At 40.7% G+C, this 26,681-nt stretch overlaps 1 protein-coding gene across 1 annotated transcript in view; it reads right to left on the minus strand.

The window, feature by feature from the left end:
• EXOC4 (exocyst complex component 4) overlaps window positions 1–26,681 on the minus strand; it is a 643,616-nt gene that overhangs the window by 450,880 nt on the left and 166,055 nt on the right. The window contains exons 8-9 of the mRNA XM_016222252.2: window positions 11,423–11,568; window positions 6,750–6,838 (exon numbers count right to left, since the gene is read on the minus strand). Coding sequence (XP_016077738.2) covers window positions 6,750–6,838; window positions 11,423–11,568 — 235 coding nt within the window. The remainder of the gene's footprint in view (window positions 1–6,749; window positions 6,839–11,422; window positions 11,569–26,681) is intronic.

Raw genomic sequence — 26,681 nt, forward strand, 5'->3', positions numbered from 1 at the left:
CATTAATTTTTTATAAATAATATAAGGAAAAATACATATGTATCTTTTTAAAAACTCAAATATGTATCTTATTTAAAAGCATTCCCTCTTTTCCCATATCTGTACAAATGAATGACTAAATTAGTTGAACAAAAGTGTGTGTTTTTTAAAAAATAAGGTTATTTTATCATGATGCAATAATTGCTGCAGCAACAATAGCATCAGAGGGGGAAATGAGGCAGGAACCGCTGCCATTTGGGGAAGATTCCCCATCTCAGGTATCAGATTACCTGCCTGGATGTATATGTAACCTTATCTGCCCTCTGGAACCCCGCCCACTATTTTCACGCCAAAAGCAGGCCCAACCTATGACCCTATAAAGCTGACCCAAACCCTTTGTTCGGGGCCCAGAATTTGGAGACTGCCTCCTCTGGGACCGCATGCATTAAATAAAGGTATCCTTTCACCTCAAAAAAAAAATAATAATAATAAGGTTATTTGTCATCAGGTAGTTCTGCTTGCTGACTAAGGATATTTCTCAAAAGTGAGGGTCTTCCTAGGCTTCACCAAGGCTTTGCGCCGGCGTCTTTCCACTCTCAGGACCCACTTTCCCATGATCACCAGGCTCTCCCACATGGCTCAGCTACCACAGGCAGAGAGGAAGTTGAATGAATTGGATTATTCAGAAAAATAAATCCATTTCATGTAAATTAAATCCACAAAGAATATTTTAAAATAAAATATCTACAGTGCACACAGTAAGGCTAAGAGAGGATACACTCAACAATAATCTTAGCATAAGAATACTTTTATTTCCTAAACAATTCAAAATAATGCATTGGTCTGTTCATGACCTGAGGAGAGTATATTTAATACTTACTACTTCTTAGGAACAGATAAAGAAGTTGGCGTTTATAAAAATTGTATTATAATTTCATTATAGGACAAATCTTACATACAAGTAAATTAAGATCAATCTTTTAAAAAGCAAGAATATAAACATACAAAGGAAGAAGAACCAATTTCATACACTGTTTTAGAACCTAAAACAGAAGAGATTATGAAAGATGAAGGTTATTTTGAAATCCTTTATGCAACTTTAAGAAGAAAAAAGCATACATTTTTTCATGTCCCTTGCATATTGTTACTAACAAAGTCATCAAGCAAAATTGAAGACTACAAAGAATTTTCTAATCAAATTTCAAGACATAAAGCTTCACTAGCGCTTCTGATATTTAAGGCTGTGGAACAAATATGTGGTATGAGTGTAAAACTGCTGTTCCTTGTTTTAGCCAAAGTGTCCCTGAAAATGTGTGCGTAACTTAAATCTTGCTTTAAACGCTCCAATACAGAACAGCTTGTATTTAAGAGACTCCTAAAGAAAAATGGATTCATGGTCACCCTACTTCAAATACTGCCTTTACCTTAAAGCAAGGCACTTCCAAATGGATTAACTGCATACAGTATCACTAAGCATTCACAACCCGTCACCAGCAACCCAGTCAGGCCAGAACACGAGCCGGGTTTTCCCTGGTGCCAGTACTTCCATGTTTACTACACAAAGCAACGCCACTTAGAGAAGTCAATTCTCAAGTGGTTGGAGCTGTTTTATAGGACATTTTAATGTCAGGGCTATAGAAATGCCACTCATTAAACTAATGGGGATAAAAGTGGCACTCTAAAGGTAATATTATTAAGTCCAAAGAGCAGTAGCCCCAGGACAGAAAAGAAACTGTAATCAAAACTGAGTATACATTTCTACTTGGATCAATGACAAGTAATGTTCTCTACCCATTTTGGGTTTTATCTTTAAAAATGAGTGAAGACAAATCACAGCACTCCCATGCTGTTTATCAAAGCTCCCACTAGGGTTTCTCAATACGTAGGCTTGTTCCTACCAATAACAAATAAGGAGACACTGAGGAGAGAGGCCTCCTTCGTCATATACTTTTTAAGTGCCTCATGGAGCCAAGCCCTGTCCGAGGCTCTGGAATGCACTAAAGAATAAAGCTCACATTCTGGGTAATCTGAGGAAAGTGTAGAAATTTAACAACATAACCAGACACATGCATATTAAGAAGAGCATTATAAGGAAAATAAAAAACATGTTGCGATAAAAAATGACAGGATGAGGGTGGGGGACAGGATGCTGGAAGAGGTCAGGGTGCAATAATGAAACCTGGGCAAGAGACCCAGATCTAGACGTCATCACATCCCCCTCCATCCCCCCCATCCCTGCACTAAGCCAAGCTCGGTTCTGGCTGAGATGGCCTGGGGACAGTCTAAAGAGTGAGCACAAGGAAGATCTCAGGACCAAACCTTGAGACACTTCAAAAAGTGCTGGAGAAGACTGGGGAAGAGCATGAGGGGAAGAAACAATAGCTGCTGACAGGTCAGGTGAGAGGAACACAGCAAAGCAAACACTGAACTGGTGAGATGGAGGACACTGGTGACCTTGAGGACAGCCAACTCAATGCAACAGTGAGACGGGTGGGGGGTAGAGAAAATGAGAGACAAAGAAGGGGCCACAATTCTCCTAATTCCACAGCGATAAATTTTTAAAAGCTCCATTTTCATTTAAACCAAGTATAGCTATTCTAATTGTCCCAGGATTTGAATATCTCATTTTATAGTCACAATACCCCCCTAAAGTGGTCAGACCTAATAACAGCTCTATTTTTCAAATGAGAAAACTGAGGCACAAAGGGACTAAATAACCTAAGAGCTTATTTTGGACAGGAGAAGCAGTGTTTTGATTTTTTTAACTCTCCTGAGATAACGCGTTCATCAGTCATCTTATCCTGGAGAATCCCCATTAAACCTGAGGAGCTATGCTGCGCTCAGGCTAACTGTTCATTAAGACCCGCATCTTCCTAACCTCCACGCGGCCGCGCACGCACTGCAGGAAGCGGCGGAGGCCCCAAAGCACGGGGAGTCTGGGCCTAACGCGCACACGCTGGCCTTCCTCCTGCCCTCTCCGCGCTTGCACACAGCATCCCCGCCCGGCCCGGGCGCCAGGCAGGGATACACCGAACCACCTGCACCCGAACAGCTGGGGCCAGCTGAGGTGGGTTGATGATACCAAAGAAAACTCTCATTTTTTCATTCATTTTCCCCCTTGTGTGCTGTTAGGCTGAGTAACATTTTTAATTGCATGATAAATGGAAAATGTTGGCAGGAACTTCACTTGTGTAAAATTGGAGCTTTTTAACTGCTACTTTGATGGTCTTTGCTGGTGGATTCTTTACCGCGTTGCCGGCAACAAGCCAGCGCTGGCCCGATGAACGGAACCACTAGGCGGCGAAGCCCCGCGGCTCCTGGCGCCCAGAGGAGGCGAAAGCCACCTGCCTGGCTCTCAGCATCTGACTGAGCCAGTCAGTGAGGCCTTTTCAAGGGTAAGCGGACGTGCAGATCGCACTGTGGTCCTTGAGCCAGTCAGATTAGCAGAATGACTGAAAGGATGGCCGTTTTTAATGAAAAACAGGTCTGCTTCTTCCCCCTTTTCTCTGCTGAAATGTTGAAAGCATTTATCAGAGAAACTTTTGTTCCTGAGTGAAACACCATCAAACTTCACAAAAATTGCTCAGCTGATCTATTCTCTCACCAAGCAGGTGGTGAGGCAGCTCACACAATTATTTTTTAATGATTATTTCAAGCATGAGATATTTGCTAACTACTTTCTCCCTGTATAACCAGAGATAAATCCTCCTAGGCCACTGGGCACTGGAAAGTGCAATAGGCTATTGCCTGGAAGTCCCATATTTCAATTAAGTTTTGAAGGATGGGAAAGTTCCTAGTTAGATTATAGTGATTCTTCAATTAACCATCCTCACAGGATGAAATTCCTCTGTAACTTAGTTGGATTCTAAAATGTTTTTCAATTACACACAGCAGTGTTGTCCTAGGCCAGGCTCAAGGGCAACATTTCTATTTAATAAAGCCATGTATAGCTGCAGAGAACAAAATATATCCACACACGGCTTCTACGCCTTCAACTGAAAACTGATGGAGCCTATGAAGCTGAAAACGGCTGTTCGCAGCCCATCTCCTTTGGGCACTTCCTACCTCTCAACAGCAAGCTCTCCATCCTACTTCAGACCTCAGCTCCCTCGCTCTTGCTGTCACTGAGTTAGCCAGTATCTACTGAACATTTACTGTACCAGGCACTGTGCTAAGAACAGGAAATAAAATACTATTTCCCCCATGGAGCTTATAGTTTTGTTGCTAACAGCAACAAGTGAGCGCTAATCCACAATACAGTGTGGAAAGTGCTCAGAAAGGTAACATTAAAGATGTGAGCACACACCAGGGGCCACAACCTGAGAGAGAGTGAGAGTGAGTGTGAGTGTGTGTGTGTGTGTTAGGTTGGGGAGAGGAAGAATCTTCAGTATAAGTGACAATTAAATTTAAGTTGGAAAGCTGAGAATTTAGCCAAAGAGACAAACAGAATGCATATGAAAACTCTGAGAGATAGTACCAGTAATTGCACTAATATTTGAGGAGAAAGAGGAAGGCATAACATTTACTATACAATGACACTTTTCTCAACATGAGTCACAGCTTAACTTACCTAACTTTCTCAACAACCTCATGGGATAAGTGCTATTACTTCTATCCCCATTCAGAGATAAGAACCCAGAGGCAGAGGTTACGGAGCTAGTAAATGTGAAGCTAAATGTAGCATGTAGCAATCTGGGTCCAGAACCCTCTAGTCTTTGTTGCTTCACTAACCTGTCTCTCAAGAGATCAGGGACCATGGTGGGGGTGGGGGGTCACAACTGAAAATTATTCCACACAGTTAGAGCCCAGAGTGCATACCATTCTTCCTCACTACCTAACAACAAAGAATCTAGTATCTGTCATTTATCCTGTTGACTAATTGTGCCTGAATCTGAGTGACAGGTGGACTGCTGTCCCCTTAACTGCACGGTCTAAGTGTCAAACGCAGGGTTCCGGTGGAGCAGGATGGTGACAGCAGGGAAGGCGTGCATGTACAGGGATGGGGCTATACAGGAATTCTCTGCATTTTCCACTCAGTTTGGCTGTGAATCTAAAACTGCTCTAAAAAATTAAGTTTACTAATCATTAAAAAAAATAAAATTATCAGGATTCAAGCTAAACACAAAAAAGAAAGATTTTGTTTGTCCCCATTACAGGAATTGTATCTATTGGAAGCCGAGGGCGGAAACGCGTGATGATAAACTTGAGGTCTTCCTAAGCCAGCTCCGAAACTGAAGAGGACACTGGCGTATGGAAGGCACCCCAAGCCGCACGGAATGGTACCCCTCCCTCCCAAGGCCAGCTAAGCACAGTCAGTCCTACAAGGATGTGTGCTCTACTACTCTCAGCTCCTTCCAAGCTTTGCGGTCCACCCTAGAGCCCTGGGACGGCTCCATCATCCAATGCCTGGCTCTCTCTCCTCCCTCGCTCTGTCTCACCAGGCATAGATCAGGCCATCATGTGCTTCAACTCTCTCTACTCCTATAGTTCAAGACTCCAGGACGCACGCTTCATGCTTTCCAGAACATAAAGCAACATTTTATTAAATAAAACGTTGGTAGGTTAATCTCCTTTTCCTTATGTCCTCAAACATATTTCTAGGCTTTTAGTTCTGATAACTATATATATGAGCTCTGGAATTATTACTGTGATATAACTATGAGAGAGCATAGCAGGATCTTTAGAAAAATGTATAGGTATTTAGATTAATAATGAAGGCGAATGTAGGAATGACGAGGCAGTAGTCTTTAAATCCAGAAAGGCTGACTGTTTACGTCATAATATTTTGATGCAGAGCTATGGTAAGCCTTAAAAACTGAATATTTAATTGTCTAGACATGTCACCTCAGAATATCCCAAGTGCTGCAGTGTATCAAAACTGAAAGTGTTTTCACCCATCCCTCGGGGGAAAGCCCACAGTTCTAAAATAACTTAAGTAATCATCCCTTCCCTCAACTCCTCTAGCAATATTATGTATACCATCTATTCACCTGGTAGCATTTGCTTTCTGGTGTTGTTACTGACATGTGTGCCTTAGTTTCAGAACTGGATCTTAAGCGGTTATCTTGTGTTTCCCTGCATTTTCCTCCATCCCTTCCAATGCTGAGGACATCCTGCACTTAGCAGGCCCCCAAAGGTCTTTCTTAATTTTTTACATTTACCATGATCAGGTCCCTTTTGTCAAAGAAGGAAATGCTACTGGTCTTTTTACTTAATTAAATTTACTCATAATTTATTTTCTTAACTATTTTTTTTATCAGGTCACCACTGTTTAGTAGACACCTGTGGAATCAAATATCCTGTGTATCAAAGTTATGTTGATTAGAAGGTACTGCTTAGAAGCATCCTTCCTCCATTTAAATAATCACAGAGGCCGCACTCACCTTTTTCCAAATCTCAGATACTGCTGACATATTCCAGGAGCTACTGAAAACAATAAGTAACAGTGGCAGCCACGGAAGACTGGCATTCCCCTAGACGGTGATTGGACCCACATCTGCCATCGTTAAGCAGAGCAGAGACCAACCTCATCTCTTTTTGCCTTGAGTTCCCCCTTGAATGGTAGCAGATCTATAAGTCCTGTGGCTACAGTAATAGTTTTAGCTGCTTATCAACAGATGCTAGGAAATGAAAGAAAAAAAGGATCATCGAGTCTTTAAATCTTTGCTATCCTGAAAACATCCTGTGAGTTCAGACCTCAAATTCACATGCTGTATACTTCAGATCTTCCCCTAGAAAACTAATTTTTCCAGAGAAGTTCGATCACCCACCTTGGAGTTCTCCACTCCGACTGTAGAGTTCCCTTCTCTGCTCCCTCAGGTAGGCACTCATGCTGATGGCGTGGGAAGACGATTCAAACCTGCAATGAAACGCAGGAGAAACAAGCGGTCAGGCAGCAACCAAACAGGCGGCGTGCAGCTGCGTACTGAAAGTATTCTCCTCTCGTCTGTGCGATGTCCCCTAATGGTCCACAACTGGGACACTCTGGCTGTTCCACGATGGAGCAGGGCAGCTGGCAAAGACTTGAATTATGAGCAGGGTTCCTGGCTAACGGGCTCCACACAGTATTTGGATCTTCCGCTCCTTTTCCATGTTAGCTGGTACAACTCTGATCTGTTGCAACTTTCTTTTACCACCAGGATCCCTACACGCACAGCAACAAGAGTATCTTATGAAGTCATTCTAACTTTGCCTGTCCAGCTCAGAAGCCACCTGTGACTGCCAGCTGTCACCACAGAAGTCCTGGCTGCTTAGACATGGTGCCATGCTAAGTCCCCAGTTAGAGGACTAGTAGAAAGGGCACACTAGGATGCTGTTGATTACACCAAAGGAGCAAGGCAGCTACATCTCTCCTTAAATGCTCATGAACAATACAGCTTCTAAAGAGCTGCCAGGTTCTAACCTGCCACCTGCCACCTGAAATACTCTTGAATATACCAAGCTACAGAATGTGTGTCTGTCCACACCTCCCCGGGAACTATTTCAGAGATCAGAAACAAGGGGGAAGGCTCAAGATATAGAACAGGCCTCTAAAATCTAAAATAACAAATATAAAAAAGAAAAATCAAATCACAATCTTAAGAGAAACCTGTAGGTAAGGAAGAAACAGTTAAAATTATCGAACAGGAAATCCTCTACTAAGCAGTTCCATTTCCAACCTGGTCTCTTCAAAGTCAGAACAACAGGATGGCAGGAGAAATCCTTCGAAGAACTGCTGCCACTATGGGGCAAACAGCCACATAATGGAAGAGCCACGGTGATAACAGGACTGGTTTCTGGCGACAAGGAGGGAGCGCCCTCACTTCCTAATTCTGCCTCCTTTGTCCACCCTCTGACAAGGAAGATGAGCACTAAGATGAACGCCAGTCTGAGGGGAGCACTTGCAGAGCTTGATTCTCCCTCTGCACCCTGCCAAGAACTAAGAGAACACTCACAGCCAGAAGGCAGGCCCAGCATGCAGCCAGTGCCGCCTGCCAGTCAGGTACAAAAAGGAAGCCACTGACCTCCAGAAAGCACGCTGGCAGCTATTGATCAGAAATGACAAGGGAAAGGAATAAACTCTTGAGCAAAGAATGGAGAGGCACACATTATACAGTAGGAGAGAACTTAAACACACCTAATTAACCCTGGCTAGGGGCAATTAAGAGAGCAATGAAGTCCTTCGCGGATGTGATAAAAACAGGTTACAGCTCACCAAAATCTCCTTCCTTTATGACCTGATGTATTTTTGCTCCTTGGGAATCCTTTTCTCCTTGGAACAAGTAACGGCTTGAATACCATTTTATGGTAAAAGCAGCTCTAGAAATGATTCAGTTTCGCCTCCTTATTTCACAGCCCGAGACACGAGGCCCTGGAGCCAGGAGACCTGCTCCGGAGTACAGGGCCCATCAATGGCAGAACCAAGACTGAAAAGGGCAGATCTATGATAATGGCCTAATTCTGTGCAGGTGAGGAGTTTTTATCTCTATGAGATAATAATAAATGTGTAACAATTATTCAAGGTCATTTATTCATTTCCAACAATTAATATGTTTTCCAATACCACAATTTCAGGACTGATAAATGTCTGAAAATGGCTTGTGGTCTCAGGTTGAAACCTAAAAACCCTGAGACCCGATTTCAGCAATATGCCTACACTTAGACGGTGGGTTGAACTGAGGCAGGAGAAATAGAGGGGAGCCTACCAGGCAGCACCTGAGGCAGCCTCAGTGTCTCAATCCACCTTTTCCTCCCACAATCTCTCTTGCTTGCTGGAGCAACTTCCAGTTCTATCGGGTGATCTGCTCCCTTGCCTCCTCCCTACTCAGCAGATTTCTCACCCTGTGCTCAGGAAAAGTGGCTCCCTCTCTGGCTCAAGACCCATCATCAGAGATGAACCTACCTAGTTTAAAACAATCACCTGCTTGCCCTTGCCAGGGACTGATTTAGGAATGGACTGAAGACCCAATCCTAGTCTCCTGAGGAAAACCTGCAGAGGGCTCTGTCACTGGAAGGAAAAATTAATAAATGTATAAGTAATAATTTAAAATAATTTTAAAAGCATCTGAAATGGCAGAGACACTTGGGAAGGCAGTTTGGCAGTGTCTACAAAGTTAAACGTGGTCTACCATGTGATCCAGTAACCATGCTCCTGGGTATTCACCCAAATGAGCTGAAAACTTACATTTACACAAAAATCTGCACGAGTGCTTACAGCAGCTTGAGGGATGCAAACAAGACCCTGTCAATAGCTGAGTGGAAAATCTGTGGTACATCCACACAGTGGAATATTATTCAGTGATACAAACGATGATCCATCGAGCCTCACAAAGATAAGAAAGAACTTCAAATGCTAAGTGGAAAACCCAGTCTGAAAGGCCACATGCTGTACGACTGTACCTATGGAAGACATTCTGGAGAAGGCAAACCAGAGGAGCAGTAATAAGGTCACTCACTGTCGGGGGCTCAGGGAGCAGGGAAGGGGAGGAACAAACCAGTGGAAAATGGGGGTTAGGGCAGGGGACTGTTTTGCATGAGGCTGTAACGGCGGGTTTGACACGCTACATTTCTCAAATCCGTCAGGCTAGAAAACAAAGTGTGGAACCCTAATGGAAACAACTGACTTCAGCTAATGATGACGAACAAATATTGGTTCATCTGTTGTAACAAATGTACCACATTCATGCAAGATAGTAATAAAGGAAGCTGTAAGACAGGGGAACATAAAGCATGCTCCATTTTTCTAAAAACCTAAAACTGCTATAAAAAATAAAGACTACTAGTTAAAAGACTTATAGGAAGAATCACAGCCTATTTCCTTGGCATTGCCATTTTCACTGGAGTGGAAATGAAAGCAGAAGTGGAAAGGGCTGGGTCCTTGGTGATCCTGGGGTGGCGACCTGCGGAATCCTCTACATTCATCCTTACTGTGGGAGACAGTAACTGCCCTGTGCTTTAATCTACTCACGGCTCATCTGAGGTTCTATGGTACTTACAGATGAAAGCATTTTTACTGATACTGCATCTAACCTCTGAATGAAACTGTTAGAAAAAGAAAGAAATGTATTCAATAAACAGAATGGATTTTATTCCACTGTGAACACAGTAAATCTTCTCTTTTCTAGACACAAGATAAATGAACTGTTGAAACCTTCCTTAATGATTAAGAGCTCAATGAATTCAGGATAAAAAAAAAATTTTAAGCTCTGGCTAGTGTGGCTCAGTAGGTTGGAGCATCATCCTGTGCACCAAAAGATTGTGGGTTCAATTCCCAGTCAGGGCACATGCCGAGGTTGTGGGTTTGATCCCTGGGGAGGTGCCTATGAGAGGCAACCAATGGATGTTTCTCTCTCACACTGATCTTTCTCTCTCCCTCTTCCTTCCTCTCTCTCTAAAAATCAACAAAAAACATATCCTCTGGTTAGGATTTAAAAACAAAGCAAACAAAAAACAACAACAAAAGAACCTCCACCTCCAAAAAAACAAATCTCAAAAGTGAATCAGTAAAAGGATACTGGAACCTCAACTATTCAAAAAACTGTGATAATACTTCTGTAGCCACTTTACATGCTTAGATTTACAGATACAACTTCTTAAACATCTATTAACTCTTCAAAAGCACACACAGGTCTGCCAAGATTTAAATGCTTCTTCTAAGCTTGCTAGCTGTGTGAATTTATGTAAGTTACCTACCCTCTCCTGTGCCTCAGCTGTTGTTTTTTAACATGTAAAAGAGGGTTAAAAATAGACCCCACACCCATGAGTATAACCCATGAAAACGGCTAATGCCTTGGCTAGCACTCCAGAGGGACTCAGTGAGCATCAGCCAGTACTCCAGCTGCTGAAATTTGATGTAACCGGAATTATACTTAATTGAGATTGTTTGGAGGAACTTATCTACCACAGTGCCTAGTGATTGTAAGTACTCAATCAACGGTGGCTGTTACTGTCGTTATTATTAGTGTTAATAATACTATAACTGTGAGCTGTTACTAAGTGACATATAGTGGGGTTAGCTAAGACGGTAATTAGGAAAAAATGAGAGATTGTTCCTTTATGAAATCAAACAAAACCCAATACTACTTAGAGAGATTCATATAACTTTATTAACACAGGTTGTTTCTTGGCACTTGAGATTTTTCAAAGGCTGAAATATTACATTTTATTTCATATAAATTTCTCAGAAACAACTGGCAAGTTTAATTTCCCTTCATTATATATAAAACTCCCCAGAAACAAATCCCTGCAGTTTTTAAAAAGTTCTAGATAGATAGTCATATTCCAATATGACCACTTCCCCTTACAGAAAATAAAAGTACACAAAATTGAATATATATTCACCTCCTATAATTTATTTCAAATCAACATTAACTGGGTGACGTAATGCCCATCAATTAAATAGAAAGTCCTACCTGGATCTAATACATCCTGACACCTGCTATATTCCCAACAGGGAGATACTCACTTGAAAAGAGAATTTTTTGGCCTTTGAGGTTTCTTCTTGGCAAAAAAGGCTGCGAACTCCCGTCCAGTGCTGGCGTAACTCAGTTGAGCCGACGGTTCAGAGGCCGTACGAGTATTCTTCATGTCCAAGTACTCAGTCAACAGCATCTGTACAAGCAGATAAGCAATTTCATGCACACATTTAGATGTCTATTAGGAAGAGCCATTTTAAAGCACAAAGCTAATTCTAAACCCTCCTCCTTGACATATAGTCGCACAGTGACCTAGCTTTGGTATTCCTAGTGGAGATGTGAGGAAGAGTCATTCTACCCTGAAAGCCATCAATTGTCTCTCTACTCTGAAAACTATAGCAAAGGTGTGGTGAGCATTAGAATATGGGAGTAAAGGGAACATTTTTTTATAAGACTGTTTGAGCCAAACTGACACACAGGCTGGGGAGCAAGATGTCAAATGCTCTGGCCATTTTCACGAAGGGTCTACCATGTGTCAGGTACTGTGTAGAGTTCAGCAATATTTCCCTTTAGTTATAATTTAATCATATACTCTTCCAAATTATAGCAGCATCAGCAACAATGGCATAAGTTTTACTGAGGGCTTACTATGCTGCAGGCAAGGAGCTAATCCATTCAGAAGTATTACTACGTTTAAAAAACACAATTCTATTACACACATTCTCAGAATATAGGGGAAGAAATGAGGCCCGGCAGAGGTTCTGGGTGCAGAGTGACCCTGGTGGGCGGCTTTGGAGTCCACGCTCTGACTGCACAGTGGTAAGCATTCTAACCAGCCTGCTTGGTGGGACCACAGGCCGTTGCAGGCTGAGAGGTACTGACCACAAATAATTTCCAGGGTCACTACTCATTTTAAGAGCTTCAAAGCAGCAAACAAACAAACAAAAAACAGCTTCTGATCAGTACTGCCAGGGGGTCCTGCTTATAAAATGAACCTACTTCAGAACCTCAGGGCTGGGCCCTGGGCTAGAATCAACTGTTTTACAGTTTCTAAGACCACTGTTCTCAAAAGTTCCCACTATTGTGAAAAGAAACAGCAGATCTAGAACAGAAATCACCATAGTTGCTAAGAATATTTAACCTGGACTAAATATATCAACCACATTTAAATTTTTAAGATATCCAAGTCGTATAGTACACCCCCAAGTAAGTTTTAAAGCAATTATCTCTCTGATATGAGCACATACACACTACTGAGTACTTATTAAATATCAGACATTTTAAAAACATGATCTTCCTCGATCCTGAAATCTATGCGGTAGGAGTTACTACCTGTAGCAGAGATGAAGAAACTGAGAATTAGTGGTCTTTAAAAATTAGCCTACATGGATGTGTGTGGGGGGGGGGGGGAGGGGGAGGGATGGGAAATCTCCGTACATTCCCTTCAATTTTGCTGTGAAACTTAAACTACTCTAAGAAAGTAGTCTTAATTAAAAAAATGAAACAAGCCTAAGGTCTTACAATTATTAGCATATCTGTCCTCACTGGCTCCAGAGCTCATGCTCTTCCCCACATGACACTCTATTCTCACTAAAAGCATAAAAACAGCCAATGAGAATGGCTGTGAGTGGCAGTAAATGGACTTTATATATTTCATTTTCTATAAAATAAAGATTTCACTGGGAAAGTATAAAACATGTTAACAGATTGGTCGATGTTTTATTTATTTATTTACGAGGCCACTGGAATATTACTCAACATGATGATGAGGTTAATATAATGACAAATAATCATCTCTGTTAATATATCACCCAAACTGCCCAATAGTCAGAATGACTATTGAATTGGGTCTCTACTTTAACTCAACTGAGGGACTGAATTTATAGAGGTGACACTGATACTAATAAAGTCTGTAGGAATCTGTGATCTAAAGAAGGCTAGTGAACCAGAACAGAATATCAAATTGATATAACATAGAAAGATGTCTACAAATGCACTGGTTTTAACACCAATGTGACAGAGAAATATCTCTACCAAAGTATGAAACACACTAAACCAACCAAGTAACTCTTTTGAAGTGTTTACTTGTCTTAGAAGTCAATGATTGGCCGTGTGTAGTAAAATATTGACTGACCAGGACCTAACTAACCAGCATCCTTAAAACTCTAATATTTTAAGATCACTGCTCTTTCTCCACATCAACAAAGTCCCCTCAACTGTTACCTCTCAACATTATTAGTCTATTCCTAGCCACTGCTTCTCCCTTTCTATGTACAGACATACACTATTTCTACCTTCTCAACAAAAACCTTGCTTTGGTCCCCACTCTATCTATCATCTTGTTTCCCTTTGGTCTTTAGGTTCTAAACTTCAAAAAACAGTCTTCATGTATATTATTTCCTTTATCATAATGTAGTTTATTCCTGATTTCTCTCTCAAGCTCCAGTTGCTGACTTGGAATCATATTTTTCACTGACACAGTCATGTATTTACTGATAAAATCAACCCTAAATTTTGAAACCTAAATCATCCTCCCAAAAAATCAATAATTCCTTCTGCCTTTTCTGTTTGTTTGTAGTTTTTTATTCTCACTGCTCTCCAGATTTAAAACTTCAGACTGTCTTCTGATACATTCCTTTATCCTTTGTATCCACAACAGAGTTGGTCTCCAAGACCATCAATCACTGTTTCTCGGCTCCATTACTTTGCCCCTTCCTGTCCATTCTGAAAGCAACCAACTTAGTTCAACTCATGCAGTGTTTCCTATTTAAGTCTCTGCCTCTCAGTTCTTACTCCTCCAGCCCTTCCCAGACACTCCAAACACTGCTGCCGCAATCACCACAGGCTGCTCGTCTCCTACTGTACAAACATCTCATCTCAGTATATTTCCAATCGCTCCTTACTCTCCTTCCAGTGAGGCCAGCACTCCGATCAAAACCCCTACCTGACTCTCCCCTGAACACGTGTGGGCCTTCCACTTCCACAGCACCTAACCTACTCTAGCCTCTCTCCCCAATAAACCCTAGCAAGCCCCTCCAAAAACAAGTCCACTGCTTTCTCTTCATGACTCCTTCCCTGGCTGCTTAGGCCAGCTGTCCCATTTTCTTAACTCCTAAATTACCCATTTGACACATCAGTCAGTAGTTATTCACCAAAAACTGCCTAATACAATTAGCTATTTAATGAAAAAATGCCTGACCACCCCAACTTAAATGCTATAATCCTTAGAAGCATTCAATTTTTTTATTCCCACCATAGAGCCATGCAACATACCAGAGCATCAAAAAAAAAAAAAGGGGGGGGGGACTCATTGGTTTTTAAACAGTATGTGATAAGAAGCCTTGATGTATGATGTATGTTATTATATACAAATTAGAGATAGTCTCCAATATAGAATGAGCCCTATAAATGAGTCCTCAGTACAAAAATCTGTAATAGAAGATTAAAAAGGGATAGGTGTAATTTTAATCATAGGTTTTGTGGTTATTTCCTTGGTGCATTTTGTGTCTTTTTCCTGATACATTTCACCACCAACTGGAAAATACTGCTTTAAAAGAGGTGAAGTTGGATTTTGATGTCCAAATTAGTAAAGGTGCATTTTTAAATATCTCAAAGAATAAGCTCCTATTCCAAAGATGCTTTAAATTTGACTGAATTAGGCTAAATCTTCTACTACAAAGTCTCAACACAAACATCAGACGTCTGGTATTAAACTATAACCACGTAATTTCTTGGTGATTCTACATTAGTGTGGATAATGTACTGCATCTGCTAAACTGTACATGAATGTCCTAAGCACTCACCTCTGAGTGCCTGGGAAAAATTATTCAAGACTGAAATTCTGGGGCAAAGAGTGTTACATATAATATCAAACCCATCCTGCCCACAGAAAATTCACAGAGGGTAGTCCTGTGTTCTTGCTGGCTCTGAATTCCTGCATACCTCAGACACTCATTTCTTTTCTTTTTTTAAGTACCAGAAACTGCTATTTCTTATTGATCACGAGTTCAAAAAATAAAAGTCAAAGTTTACGGGTATTTTTAAGTTTAACTTGAAAGGCATTAATCTGTCAAACTGAAGACAAGAAGTATGAAAACCTCATTGGAAAGCACCTGAAAATCTATATATCCCAGTAAGATCGTGACTCACTATATATTTTTTTGAGTACATGGTATGCTGGACGGTTCTGTGGATGAAGCAAAGAAATGTAATGCTTAAAAAAAGCATACAAATTAGGGTGGTCAGGCATCTCCTCTGCTATAACATTTAATTAACAGTTGCTAAGATGCTAGTCCAAAATCTCATGATGTATAAAGCAGGGCCAAGATTTTGAGATTTATAACTTGATATAACATTGCCAACATCACTCTGAATAAATTTGTCATTTACCATTTAATCCTCATGAACACACTGCCTGTGGCTGCTTGTGGTTATACACAGTTTTCTAAAACTAACTATGGGGATCACGGGCTTAAAATGAACACATCTTCTGTCTTGAGTTTCCCTGTTTATCCACGCAGCTACTCAATGAAACACCCAGATCCTTCTAGGTATTTAATACCTTGCTGACTGGTCACAAGTATACTCATGTTTCTGTGTTCAAACATTGCTGACCAGTCATGAGATAACTCCTGTCTGCACTTACGTTAATTTAAGTAATTTTAAACACCGTGCTGACTGGTCATGATGGAAAAGTAACCAGCCACACAAGCGAGTTCTGGCTCGAAAAGCCGGTCAGCAAGGTGTTTAATGTGGTTGATCCCTTACGGGAACTTCACAGCTTACAAAATCCTCTCCTTATCTAAGAACCGGCCCCAACCACACAGTGGACTCTGGTAGCCATACTTATACGCTGGGATCCCACCATCAAGGGCAGACCCTATTCCACCCCCTCAATAAGCCAATCAGATTACTTTCCCAGGAAGATGTTAGTGGGATACAGTCTCTGTTGGTCAATGTAGATGAGATTTAAATTCTTCGGGGCAACTACCTTTTACTATGTGAATAGAAAATTTTAAAAAGCCAATTTGCACAGAGAGAATAAATAAGGAACTTGATGACCAGAGAGAAAGAGAGAAATAGGAGACACCAGGAGAGAAATGTAAAAGTTGCAACCTATTTTCCATAGCTTTACATGTCTCAAATCTGGTTGCTGATAAGGTCTTAGATTTTTCTTTCCTTTGGTTCCACAATATATCCTTAGAGCCGTTAATGCATTTTCCTTAGGATAGCTTGAGTGGGTCTTTGTTCCTTCACTAAGATAACTATGGGTAAATTAATATATACCAATATGCACCTAGGGAATGTATATCACATACACTGTTTTTGCAGAACACAGGTATCTCATGATAACAGTAGTGGACCCCAATTCTCCTGACTACTAACTTCAAGTGATCGATGATTTAGAGAAGCACAGGAGTTGTGTTTCAGGCACAGAAAAGCAGCTTTCATTGAACTGATCCTCATACTGATAATTTTAAAAGCTAAAGAAACATATAAAAAAATAAAAATTTGAAGGCCCTAGAGAGGAATCAAATTAAACAGAAACTGGTGGCTATGATCCCAGAAAGGAAGCACACAGGTGAGCTGCTTTGGTTTTTCCCACAGAGCACGTCCCCATTTCCATGGAGCGAGGGTCAGACCCAAGCAGGACGGAGGAGACAATGCCTGGGGACAGGGGTGACAGGATGTCCAAAATTTGACAAGAGAAACCCAGAGAAGGGTGAGGAGCAAAATCAGTGAGATACAACCCTCAACTACCACCTTGATCCCAGAAAACATTACAACAGAGACGGAAACAATATAACAGTGTTTTTAAGTTACAAAAACTATTGGGTTTTCCCCACAGAGATGCTAGTGAATGAAATATTAAAGACAAAGAAAAAACAGAAGAAGGTATTTTTTTAATATAGCAGTCTCATTTCCCAATTGCATAAGGACTAAAATACTCCACAGTAAGGAAGCCGAAAGAAAAATGAACAATCACGCTGAAAACAGGGCGGCTGCCTGCATAACTATACTCATTGTCAATGGCAACTGTATAACTAGAACAACTAATAGTACAGTCTTAGAACAGTCCTCACTCCAGTGTTCAAAGTAAAACATACCCCAAAATTTCAAGAGTACTTTCTGGTTCCACATCAAGTCCCTTACCCACAGAGGACAGATCAGAGAGCTCATATTTAGCTTTCCCCTCACTCCCCCAACAGAAGAACTTTTAACAGAGAAAACCCAGTATTTATAGCTTTCAAAAGCAAGTTCTCACTTATTATAAATTAAACATATACTTATTCAATGCATAAAATGTGCACGGTATTGTGCTGGATATACAAGCAAGACTAAAAAAAATAATCCATCCCTAATATCAAAACAAGTGAATTTTACTATATGTAAATTAAAAATTAAGTGAATTACAAGCCAAATCAACCAGTCAGTCAATCCTTCCCTCCACATGCTCATCTAGTAATGAAGACAACCATGAATGACTACAATGCGAGGGAGAAAGTAGGCAGCAGGCAAAGAAAATGCTGTGAGCACCTGAAGGGCAAGGCTGCTCCCACCTAGGAGAATGGAAATCACAGTTCAAGGTCATGACACTACAGGACGTACATGTCGTCTTAAAAGGTGTAATGGCCAAAAGGAAAATGGCAGAGGAACAGACCATATAAACAGCACTAGGGAAACGCAGGTGTCATTAGTGAACGGCATCAGCCCGGGGAGCATAAAAACGAAGGCTGAGAGGTGAGCCTGCGCAGGGGGGCAGTGCAAGACGCCTCAGGGCCTTTACCACCGGACTCAGGGAATGAAGTCAAACACAAATGACGAGGCAATAACAGGTTTTGCACAGGTAAATAAAATGCTGATAGATATACCTGAAGTAAATTATCTGCCAGCATATAAAATAATAGATTAGAAGGCAATGGGATCTGGGGTAAAATAAATGATTAAGGAAATACTATAAAGGGAGGGGACAAGAAGAGAAAATCTACCAAGATACTTCAAGAAAAGTAAAAAAGATTTTAAACTAAAGTAATGTTAACAAGATTGTACATTATGGGATCCATTTGAGAGTCAGTGCAGAGAAAAAATATAAACAAAATTTAACCAGTTATTCTACAAAGGAAATAAGAGGAGAAATAAAAAATTTTAAAAAGGAGAAATTTAAAAAAACAAGAGGAGAAATAAAAATAAAGGATTGCACATGTGATTATAGAACTGTACACCTGAAATCTATATAATTTTATTAACCAATGTCACCCCAACAAATGTTTTAAAAATTTATACACACACACACACACAAGACTGCACATCTGAAAGACTAAAAACATGTGGTTCCAGGAACAACAGTCAGGAATGCAGGAAGAATGGTTCTGACGGGGACAATAAATTTAGTGTGGAATATACTCCCTTGTGAAGCACATGATATTCATGTGTGCCCTCAGATACATAACTGTGAAAGGGAACAGAATGTGGATGAGGTCTCCATGATTTACACGTTAACTAACTTTCATTAGGACTAAGTGTATGTCTATATGGCCTCTGAAGGATACTGTGAAGGACATATATCTTTGAATATCTGTAATTTGATTTTATTCTATAATATTTTAAAACAGCTTTGTTGAGGCATGATTTACATACCATAAAATGCACCCATTGTAGTGTACAGTTTGACAATTTTTAACTAAATATATACAGTTGTGTAACCATCACCACAATCATTTTGGAACACTTCTAACACTTCAAAGAAAAGTTCCCTTATGATGTTCGCTGCAGGCTTTTCACAGTCTTTTATTATACTGAGAAAGTTCCTTTCTAGCACTAGTTTGCTGAAGGTGTTTGTGTTTGTTTTTTAATCATCAATGGGTGTTAAGTGCTCTCCTGTGTATTGAGACAATTATGTGGGTGTGGTCCTTTATTCTATTAATATGATGTAGTACATTGATTTTTTTACAAATCCCACTTAACAAGAATGGGTAAGACAGTTTATATGTTGATGGATTCAATTTGAGAATATTTTGTTAAGATTTTTCCATCCCTATTGTTTCCCATGCACTCTTTCACTTTTTATCGGGGTAATACTGGCCTCAGAGAAAGTGTTTCCTCATCTCAGTTTTCTGAAGGAATCTGCAAAGCATTGTTATTATTTCTTCCCTAAATGTTTAATAGAACATTAGTATGGCTTATGCACATGTAGGAAATTTCTTAAGTACTTATTTCTTATAGAACAATTCAGATTTTCTATATCTTCTTAAATTAGGTTTTGCATTTTGAGCCTTTCCAGGAGTTTGATAACTTGATTTCATCTAAGCTATCTAATTGGTTGGCATAAAGTTTGTTCATAATAACTGTTTATAATCTTTTAAATTTCTGTAGGGTTCTATAGTAACATCCTCCTCTTTCATTCTTGATTTTGGTGTTTTCTGAGATTTCTCTTTTTTTTTAATTGCTCAGTCTACCTAAAGAGTTATCTTTTTTTAAAATCTTTTCAGAGAACCAACTTTTAGTTTCATTACTTTCTTGTACTGTTCCTCTGACTTTCATTTCTCTGATTTTCACTCATCTTTATCATTTCCGACCTTCTGCTTGCTTTGGGTTTTTCCCCCCTCATTTTTCTATTTTCTAGCTCATGGTGGAATCTTAGATTGTTGATTTTAGGTCTTTCTTTTTACACTCAATATGCATTTAGAAGTTTGTTGTCTTATTTCCAAATATTTGAGAAATTCCAAGCACGAATGAGCGCACTGAGTGTTCAAGTCAAGGTCCCTACTGTCCATCTTAACTGTTAACTATGATCTCTCACCCTCATTAAAACCCACACAGAAGTTTGTATCGCTCAAGGACCTGACCTTGTCTTATCTGCCCTCTCTCCTGCCTCTCAGTTCAGGCCATGCTTTTTCTTGCATCTCTGTTAACACTGAGCGCAGTGTCTTGAACAAAGCAGGTGACCCCTAGTAGGTTACCGAGACTGGAAGCAAGATGCTCCAATGGGCGGATACTTACTGATGTTTTACACTTGCCCATGGGCTTCTTGGAGTGGAACTACAACACCCAGGGTGAAACTTGAAGCTTTCTGAGCTACATTAATTTACTCACAATGCAGGAATACCATTTATTAAATTTCTGCTCCAATGAGATAAGTGCTACCTTAATGACCTGAAAGAGTTAATGCTCCTTGGAAAAGACCCAAATTGCTCTCTAAAGACAGTATATTCAATTAAGTGACTACAACCCAGAATTTCACTTAGCAGTTCAGTTACTAAAGACTTCTTCATATTGGTTATCTGTGAATGCTGACATGCCTACAAAAACACTCTTTGCTCATAATTCATTCAAAATGGAATCTGTAGCAATAACAAGTGCAGGTTCAGATCCAATTAACGTTTATTTTATACCTACTGAGTGCCAGGTTCCATGTTAAGTAAGTTCTCACAAGGATTTGAGGGGAACATTGTAAAGACTGGGAGGTAACAGGGTTTGGAGGCATTGAGGATGTAAAGCTCAATGTACAGAGATAAAGTGGCTCTTTTCTGTACAGAGTCCACAAAGAAGCTCTTCACTGAATTCATCGAAGGCTCTTCAGAATCTGGTTTCAGTCTATCCAATCGCACCTTACAGTCTTCTGTATGAGTCATGCATATGGTAAGTTCGGTAAGGTACTCGCTGTTGTGAACACATGCAGACCATCCCTCTCTGGAATGACCTTCCCACGTGCCTAAATCCTAGCCTTCCTTAAAGAACCAGTGCAGCCCCAAACACATGCACAAAACCTTCTCTGACCATACTATCTAAAGCCATCCTTTAAATTCCACAGACCCTAGATTAGCTGGATTTGGCAACTGGCCATACACTGCTACATATTTAACTTTTCCTGTATTTATCTCTGGAACGCCCAATATGACTTGACATGAAGGCCCTTTGTGCAGCACTTGCCTGTGCTGCCACAAATCCATCTCACACTGAAGTACCTGAACTGAAATCCTTTGCAACTGAAGCAGCAACTTAGTATCACTCATCTCTAGGCTTTGTCAACTTCTACATCTACACGATTCTGTCTATAATATAAGCAAAATTACTCTATCCCAAGGTGATTTTATATACTTCCTTGATTAAGACACTAAACTGATGAAAAATACCTGTGGCCTGTTTAAACAAGAAGTAATCTCATTTTATCAGTTTTGTTCCACAAAAAAAAAGCAAATCTTTAATAGGTCTGTGATTATTATACACTATTTCTACTAAAATGGTGTATATTAATTCACAACATGTGATTAAGCTATTTCAGTCATCTACTACACTTGAGGTTACCTTGTAATTTAAAAGGTTAACCAAATTAACTGCACTGCTGATTTAAGTACATTTATAGTAAATACAGAAACTCCAGGGTCCAAAACTGGAGCACTACTTCATTGATATTTCTGGCATCAAATTTAATTCTTTTAGCTCGGCTTTCCTATTTACTTTTCCCCAAATAATTCTTTGTTTTATTTTGATCTTTTATTTAAAAGCAATATATGCTCATAAAAATTTCACACAGCACAGAAATACATAAAGATTCAGTATTCTTTAATAGCACTGTTATGTATAATATATTTTACTGAGTTGTCTTTGTTGATACTTTGTTTCATTATTTTCTCGTCATTCCTCTAAATGCTAATAAGCGGCGTGTTGTGCGAAGTACCTAAGAAATGCATTCATGTGCATCTATTAGAGAGCCCGAGTCTACCCGGAAGTAGACAAGAACCTGCCAGAATGGCAGCATATGGTCCAATAGGATTCTTCTGGCTTTCAACTATTTACCCCCCATTTTCCACATCCCACAATTTGTTAATTACCAACAGCTACACTGACTGTTCCAACACATTTAACTCCTCCCTTCTGTCCCCGAGACCCAAGGACAATGTCTGAATAGCTGGCAGCTGCATACCTGAACCATTCCTATCCAAAATCTAATGTTTCACTTAGATTGTTTTTCAATTCTAACTCTCTAGGACTATCCATCTAGTAAAGAGATAGAAGGCAATGCGGCAGGACGGTTGACCTGGCTCCTAAGTGAGGGGACTGTTTGTAAACATGACTTCAGGGCTTGAGAAGGAGGGAAACTGAGCCAAACCCCCGTAGTTATGAAAACTGCCACAGCTCCACGTAATCATCCTTGGTCCTATGCTACACCTTGGTAACAAGCTCACAGGAGAAAGCCAGTCACAGAAAAGAAGACAGCATGCTATTTGAATACTGACCATGTTAACTCAGGAGCAATCCAGTACAATTCAGGTACCTCCGGTTCTCTAATTGCTTACGGCGCCCTGCGATGGAGAAGAAGCAGCAGGAGCCGGCCTAGCCTTCCTTAAATGCCAGCTCTCCACAGCAGACTCCAAAAAGGTCTTAACTGCATTTACCAGGAGCACATGAACTTTAAAAGTTGTTAATCAGATTTCCATGTAAATGGAATGACGATTAAAGGTTAAGTACAGGTTTCTAAAATTTCAGAAGTTGAGAATATATTGCCCTTCACAGGGGGAAAAAAACTCTGTCAGCCTTGACAGGAACCAAACATCTTAATTAAAAATGCAGAAGTACCATGCTTATTTTTACATGAAGTTCTATTTCCAAATGTCAAAGTTAATCATGCACTTGAGTAAAAATATGTAGCATTCACTCTGCCAGGGAAGCAACGCCTTAGCATTCTTCTCTGAGACAACATCTGCAGGTCTCCAAAAATGTCTCAGGTGTCCCCTCCGACCTGATCCCTGCCTGTGCTGCAGGCAAACCTTCCACAGGCACCTCATAATTGCTCTCCATCTGAGGCGTAATCAAAAGCCACACGTCTTCAATCAAGTCTTCTTCATGTTTATGTGGCTCAGGAGAAACACGAGGTGCTTCCTCCATAAATTTGCTGCACCTGTGTCCCTGGAGTGACATGTTGACAAATGAACATGACATCTCCTCAAACTCCAATAAGAATTTCTAATTCTTTGAAAGAATATATTTGATCAATGAGAGTGTCATCACGGCGGAAAAGCAAAACCATGTCTTTGGAGTGCACTTCACAGAATTGGCAAGTGCTTGTTTTCTGCAACAGGATAAATGACAAATCTCAACCCCCAGAGTCAGGTCCTCGTCCCGGCTTTCACGCTCAATCTAAGAGTCTCCAGCTTAAGAGGAGCTAGGTACAACAACTGCTGAGCACAATAATCACTAAGATGAATGGCATGCAGTGCTGCACACAAAGTAGCTGCACAACGCAAAATCAGAAAGTATTTCGAGTGTAGTATCTAGCCAGTAAAAAGAAATAATTATTCTTTAGCTCAATATTCACACTCACGGGAGAAAAGGAATTCCTTTTGCAATCCTACTGTTCTTCTGCTTTTGTCTCTGATTATACTTCTAACTCTCCTTTCTTTTATTCCTTGTAAAAGTCTGAGGAACATTCAGTGTTGCTCAAGGCGAAGTATCTGCAGCACCCTTTAAAAGAGAAGCATGGGTTACTGTGTTGCCGCCAGAGCTATAGGTACCACTGCTGTTAGAATCACTTCCAGTAATTGTACTATTGGGATTCAATTTTGCTACACAAAAGACCAAAGCTTCTGAGTTTTTCAGAAATCTGTAAGTGAAATATTACAATATAATGGTTAGCCAACTTAAGGCGAACCAAGAGGAAGCGAGCAAGGGGAAGATTTTTAAATGGTTCTTTTTGGAAAATGCCTCTGCTACATTTATGAGGTCCTTTTAGCAGCACCTGTGGTTGCCTCTCAAGGGCTGGCAAAATGGGATACACCAACTGGAAAGAAGCAGCACTCCTTCCTGAGGATAAACTTCCAGAGCTTTACATTTGGTTCAATCCACCAAGGGTCGCAGGCCTTTAACGTGCAATCTGATTGAGAAAGGGATCCCACTGTTTGGTGAGCTGTAAACTGTGAAAGATTGGTGGGCTGAGCTACCACACTTGCTTCTGACTACTGCCCCTTTGTGACCCTGGTGCACAGCAAGGCAGCTGATAGGGAGTTATGAGATTAGTCTGTGACACAGAACTTCTCAACAAAAAGTGTCTCATTCTCCTTTGTATTTCCCCAAGAAGCTTGCACTGTCTTGCTGTGTGTGTGCAACCAATCCTGGCTGAGTAGATGGTTGTAATGAGGTGAACTCCGTAAGGCTGGCCTCATCAGTGCCCTGCTCTCCTACAGTGGGTTTACCCAACAGGAAGATCAGGACAGAACCTCCACAGAGATGCCACAAAATCCCCAGGAACTGGTCATTAAAAACCACCTCTCATCAGCCACTGCCACCACAATGCCCCAAGCTACCCCAGATTACTGATCAGACTGACCTCTCCAATGTGCCACAAAATCAAACAAGTGCATCTCAAAATCATCCCAACACCTGCGCCTTTATTCAGAGTCCCACTATTTGAAAAACAGTCCCATTTCCCTCTGCCACATCAAATCCAACCATAGTTCAAGGCCAGCACAAATATCGACTTTTCAGTGATGTTTCTACTCATTCCACAAGCACTGAGTGGAGGGCACTGTGCTGGGCACTGTAGTCCACAGGTGCACAAGACAGTCTGTGCCCTAAAGGAGCTCCCGGCGTGCTCAGTGGTCGTCCACTCCTCTGAACCAGAGCACTGCTTCTCTGCTGGCTTATACAATAATGCTGGATCAAACTTACACGTTACAAACATCACACCAAATGTATGCAATCACAAGTAGCACTGGAGCAGATTCCAGCTGCTGACTTAGCTCTTGTCTGTTCTCCATCTACTCTCCGGCCTGTTTTCTGTAATTTCCTTTATGAGTTTAAACAGTACTTATAAGTGGCTTCTATACGGTAGGGCCTACCTAAGTACCTACATTTGTCCACTCTGCTGCTATGTGGAGTGACCCCTTCTCCCCCATCTGCCCGTTATCCTGGGCTCTGTGATACCTGTTTGCAGCTCTGAGAACCTGGGAAGGCACATCTACCAGCAGGTACAAGATGATTATCAACATCGCTCAGGGCAGCTTGTGGAGCTCAATCCATGGCGTCTCCTCGATTTCCTCATACAGGAGGCACTGACTGGACAGTACAGAATCTAGTTTTCTGTTATCACCCAGTCTACCAGAGTGGCTCCACCTGAAGCTTCTCCTGCTCCTGAGGGTGTTCCATATACAATCACAGGAGTGTAAACGACGGTGCTGCGTTCCGTAAAGGCCACAGAGCTTACCGTTCCTGACAGCGACGGTCTTTCACGACGGGGAGAAGATACAGTAAATAGCGCCTATTTTGTTGGCCTTGGTGCAGCTGTTCTTTCTTCTCGACCCATGAAGCCACTGCCTGAACATTCTCTAACACAAGCTGACGCCTCTAGAATCTAGTTACCCATATACTTACAGTGATTCCAGGATTCAGTCACAGCAACTCACAAGCAGAAATCAGAATCACTGATGACAATGTATAGGCTCAGATACAGTTGCTTTCATTTCCTTTACATTTACTTTCAACTGAAAAGCACGCTTGGACCTGTAAAGAAGAGCTTCCGTGGATAAAGGCAGAATACACCTAGGCTGAGTACAGGCTGAGCACAGCAACCAGAGACGCCCCAGGCTAACCCAGGGCGGAAGGAAACAGACCGCTCATGTCACTTCTTACGAGAGTGAAGCTATTATATACAGTAACCCTCAAATTAATAAATAATATAGGTAAATAATATAAGTTTATGTTTGGGACACTGTGGAGAGGGAAAAGCTACACTGCTTGTGTTTCACGGAATTCCGTTTCTTTCACTGTTTGAAACATCGCTAGTACCATAGATCATAATTTTTAAATCAAAATAGCAGTAAATTAAGACCCATTAATCTATAGAATATGTATATAAAATTACACATATTATACATATACACACAGTTTTAAAGCTGCAGTGAGCATTTTCCGTCTGGATGATCACTAGCTCACCGTTGTCCATGTGTATCACATGACATGAATTTTAAGATTCATCAACTCCACAACAGCTTTCAAAAAAACCAAGAACTCTCCATAATAAAAGGTCCTACAGGTAACAACTTTAGAAAATAACTCCCCCCCCCCCCGCATGTATTGGTCATAACATTTTAACTAAAAATCAACAATAGGAATCTATAATATTCCTGAGCTTTGTCACAGAGGAGTTGAAAGCTGGCAAGATAATAATTCTAATAAATTATAATCACATATTGTCATCTTAGAAAATGCTCTTTTCTTAGCAGGGAAGGAGTTCTATGTTTTGTAACCTTCAGCCTAACTCGGAACCAAAGCAGCCCTCTGAAGGAATAAAGGGTAGTGCTGGAGAAATAATTA

Source organism: Miniopterus natalensis, chromosome 10 (genome assembly GCF_054644295.1).
Source record: "Miniopterus natalensis isolate mMinNat1 chromosome 10, mMinNat1.hap1, whole genome shotgun sequence".
Lineage (NCBI taxonomy): Eukaryota > Metazoa > Chordata > Mammalia > Chiroptera > Miniopteridae > Miniopterus > Miniopterus natalensis.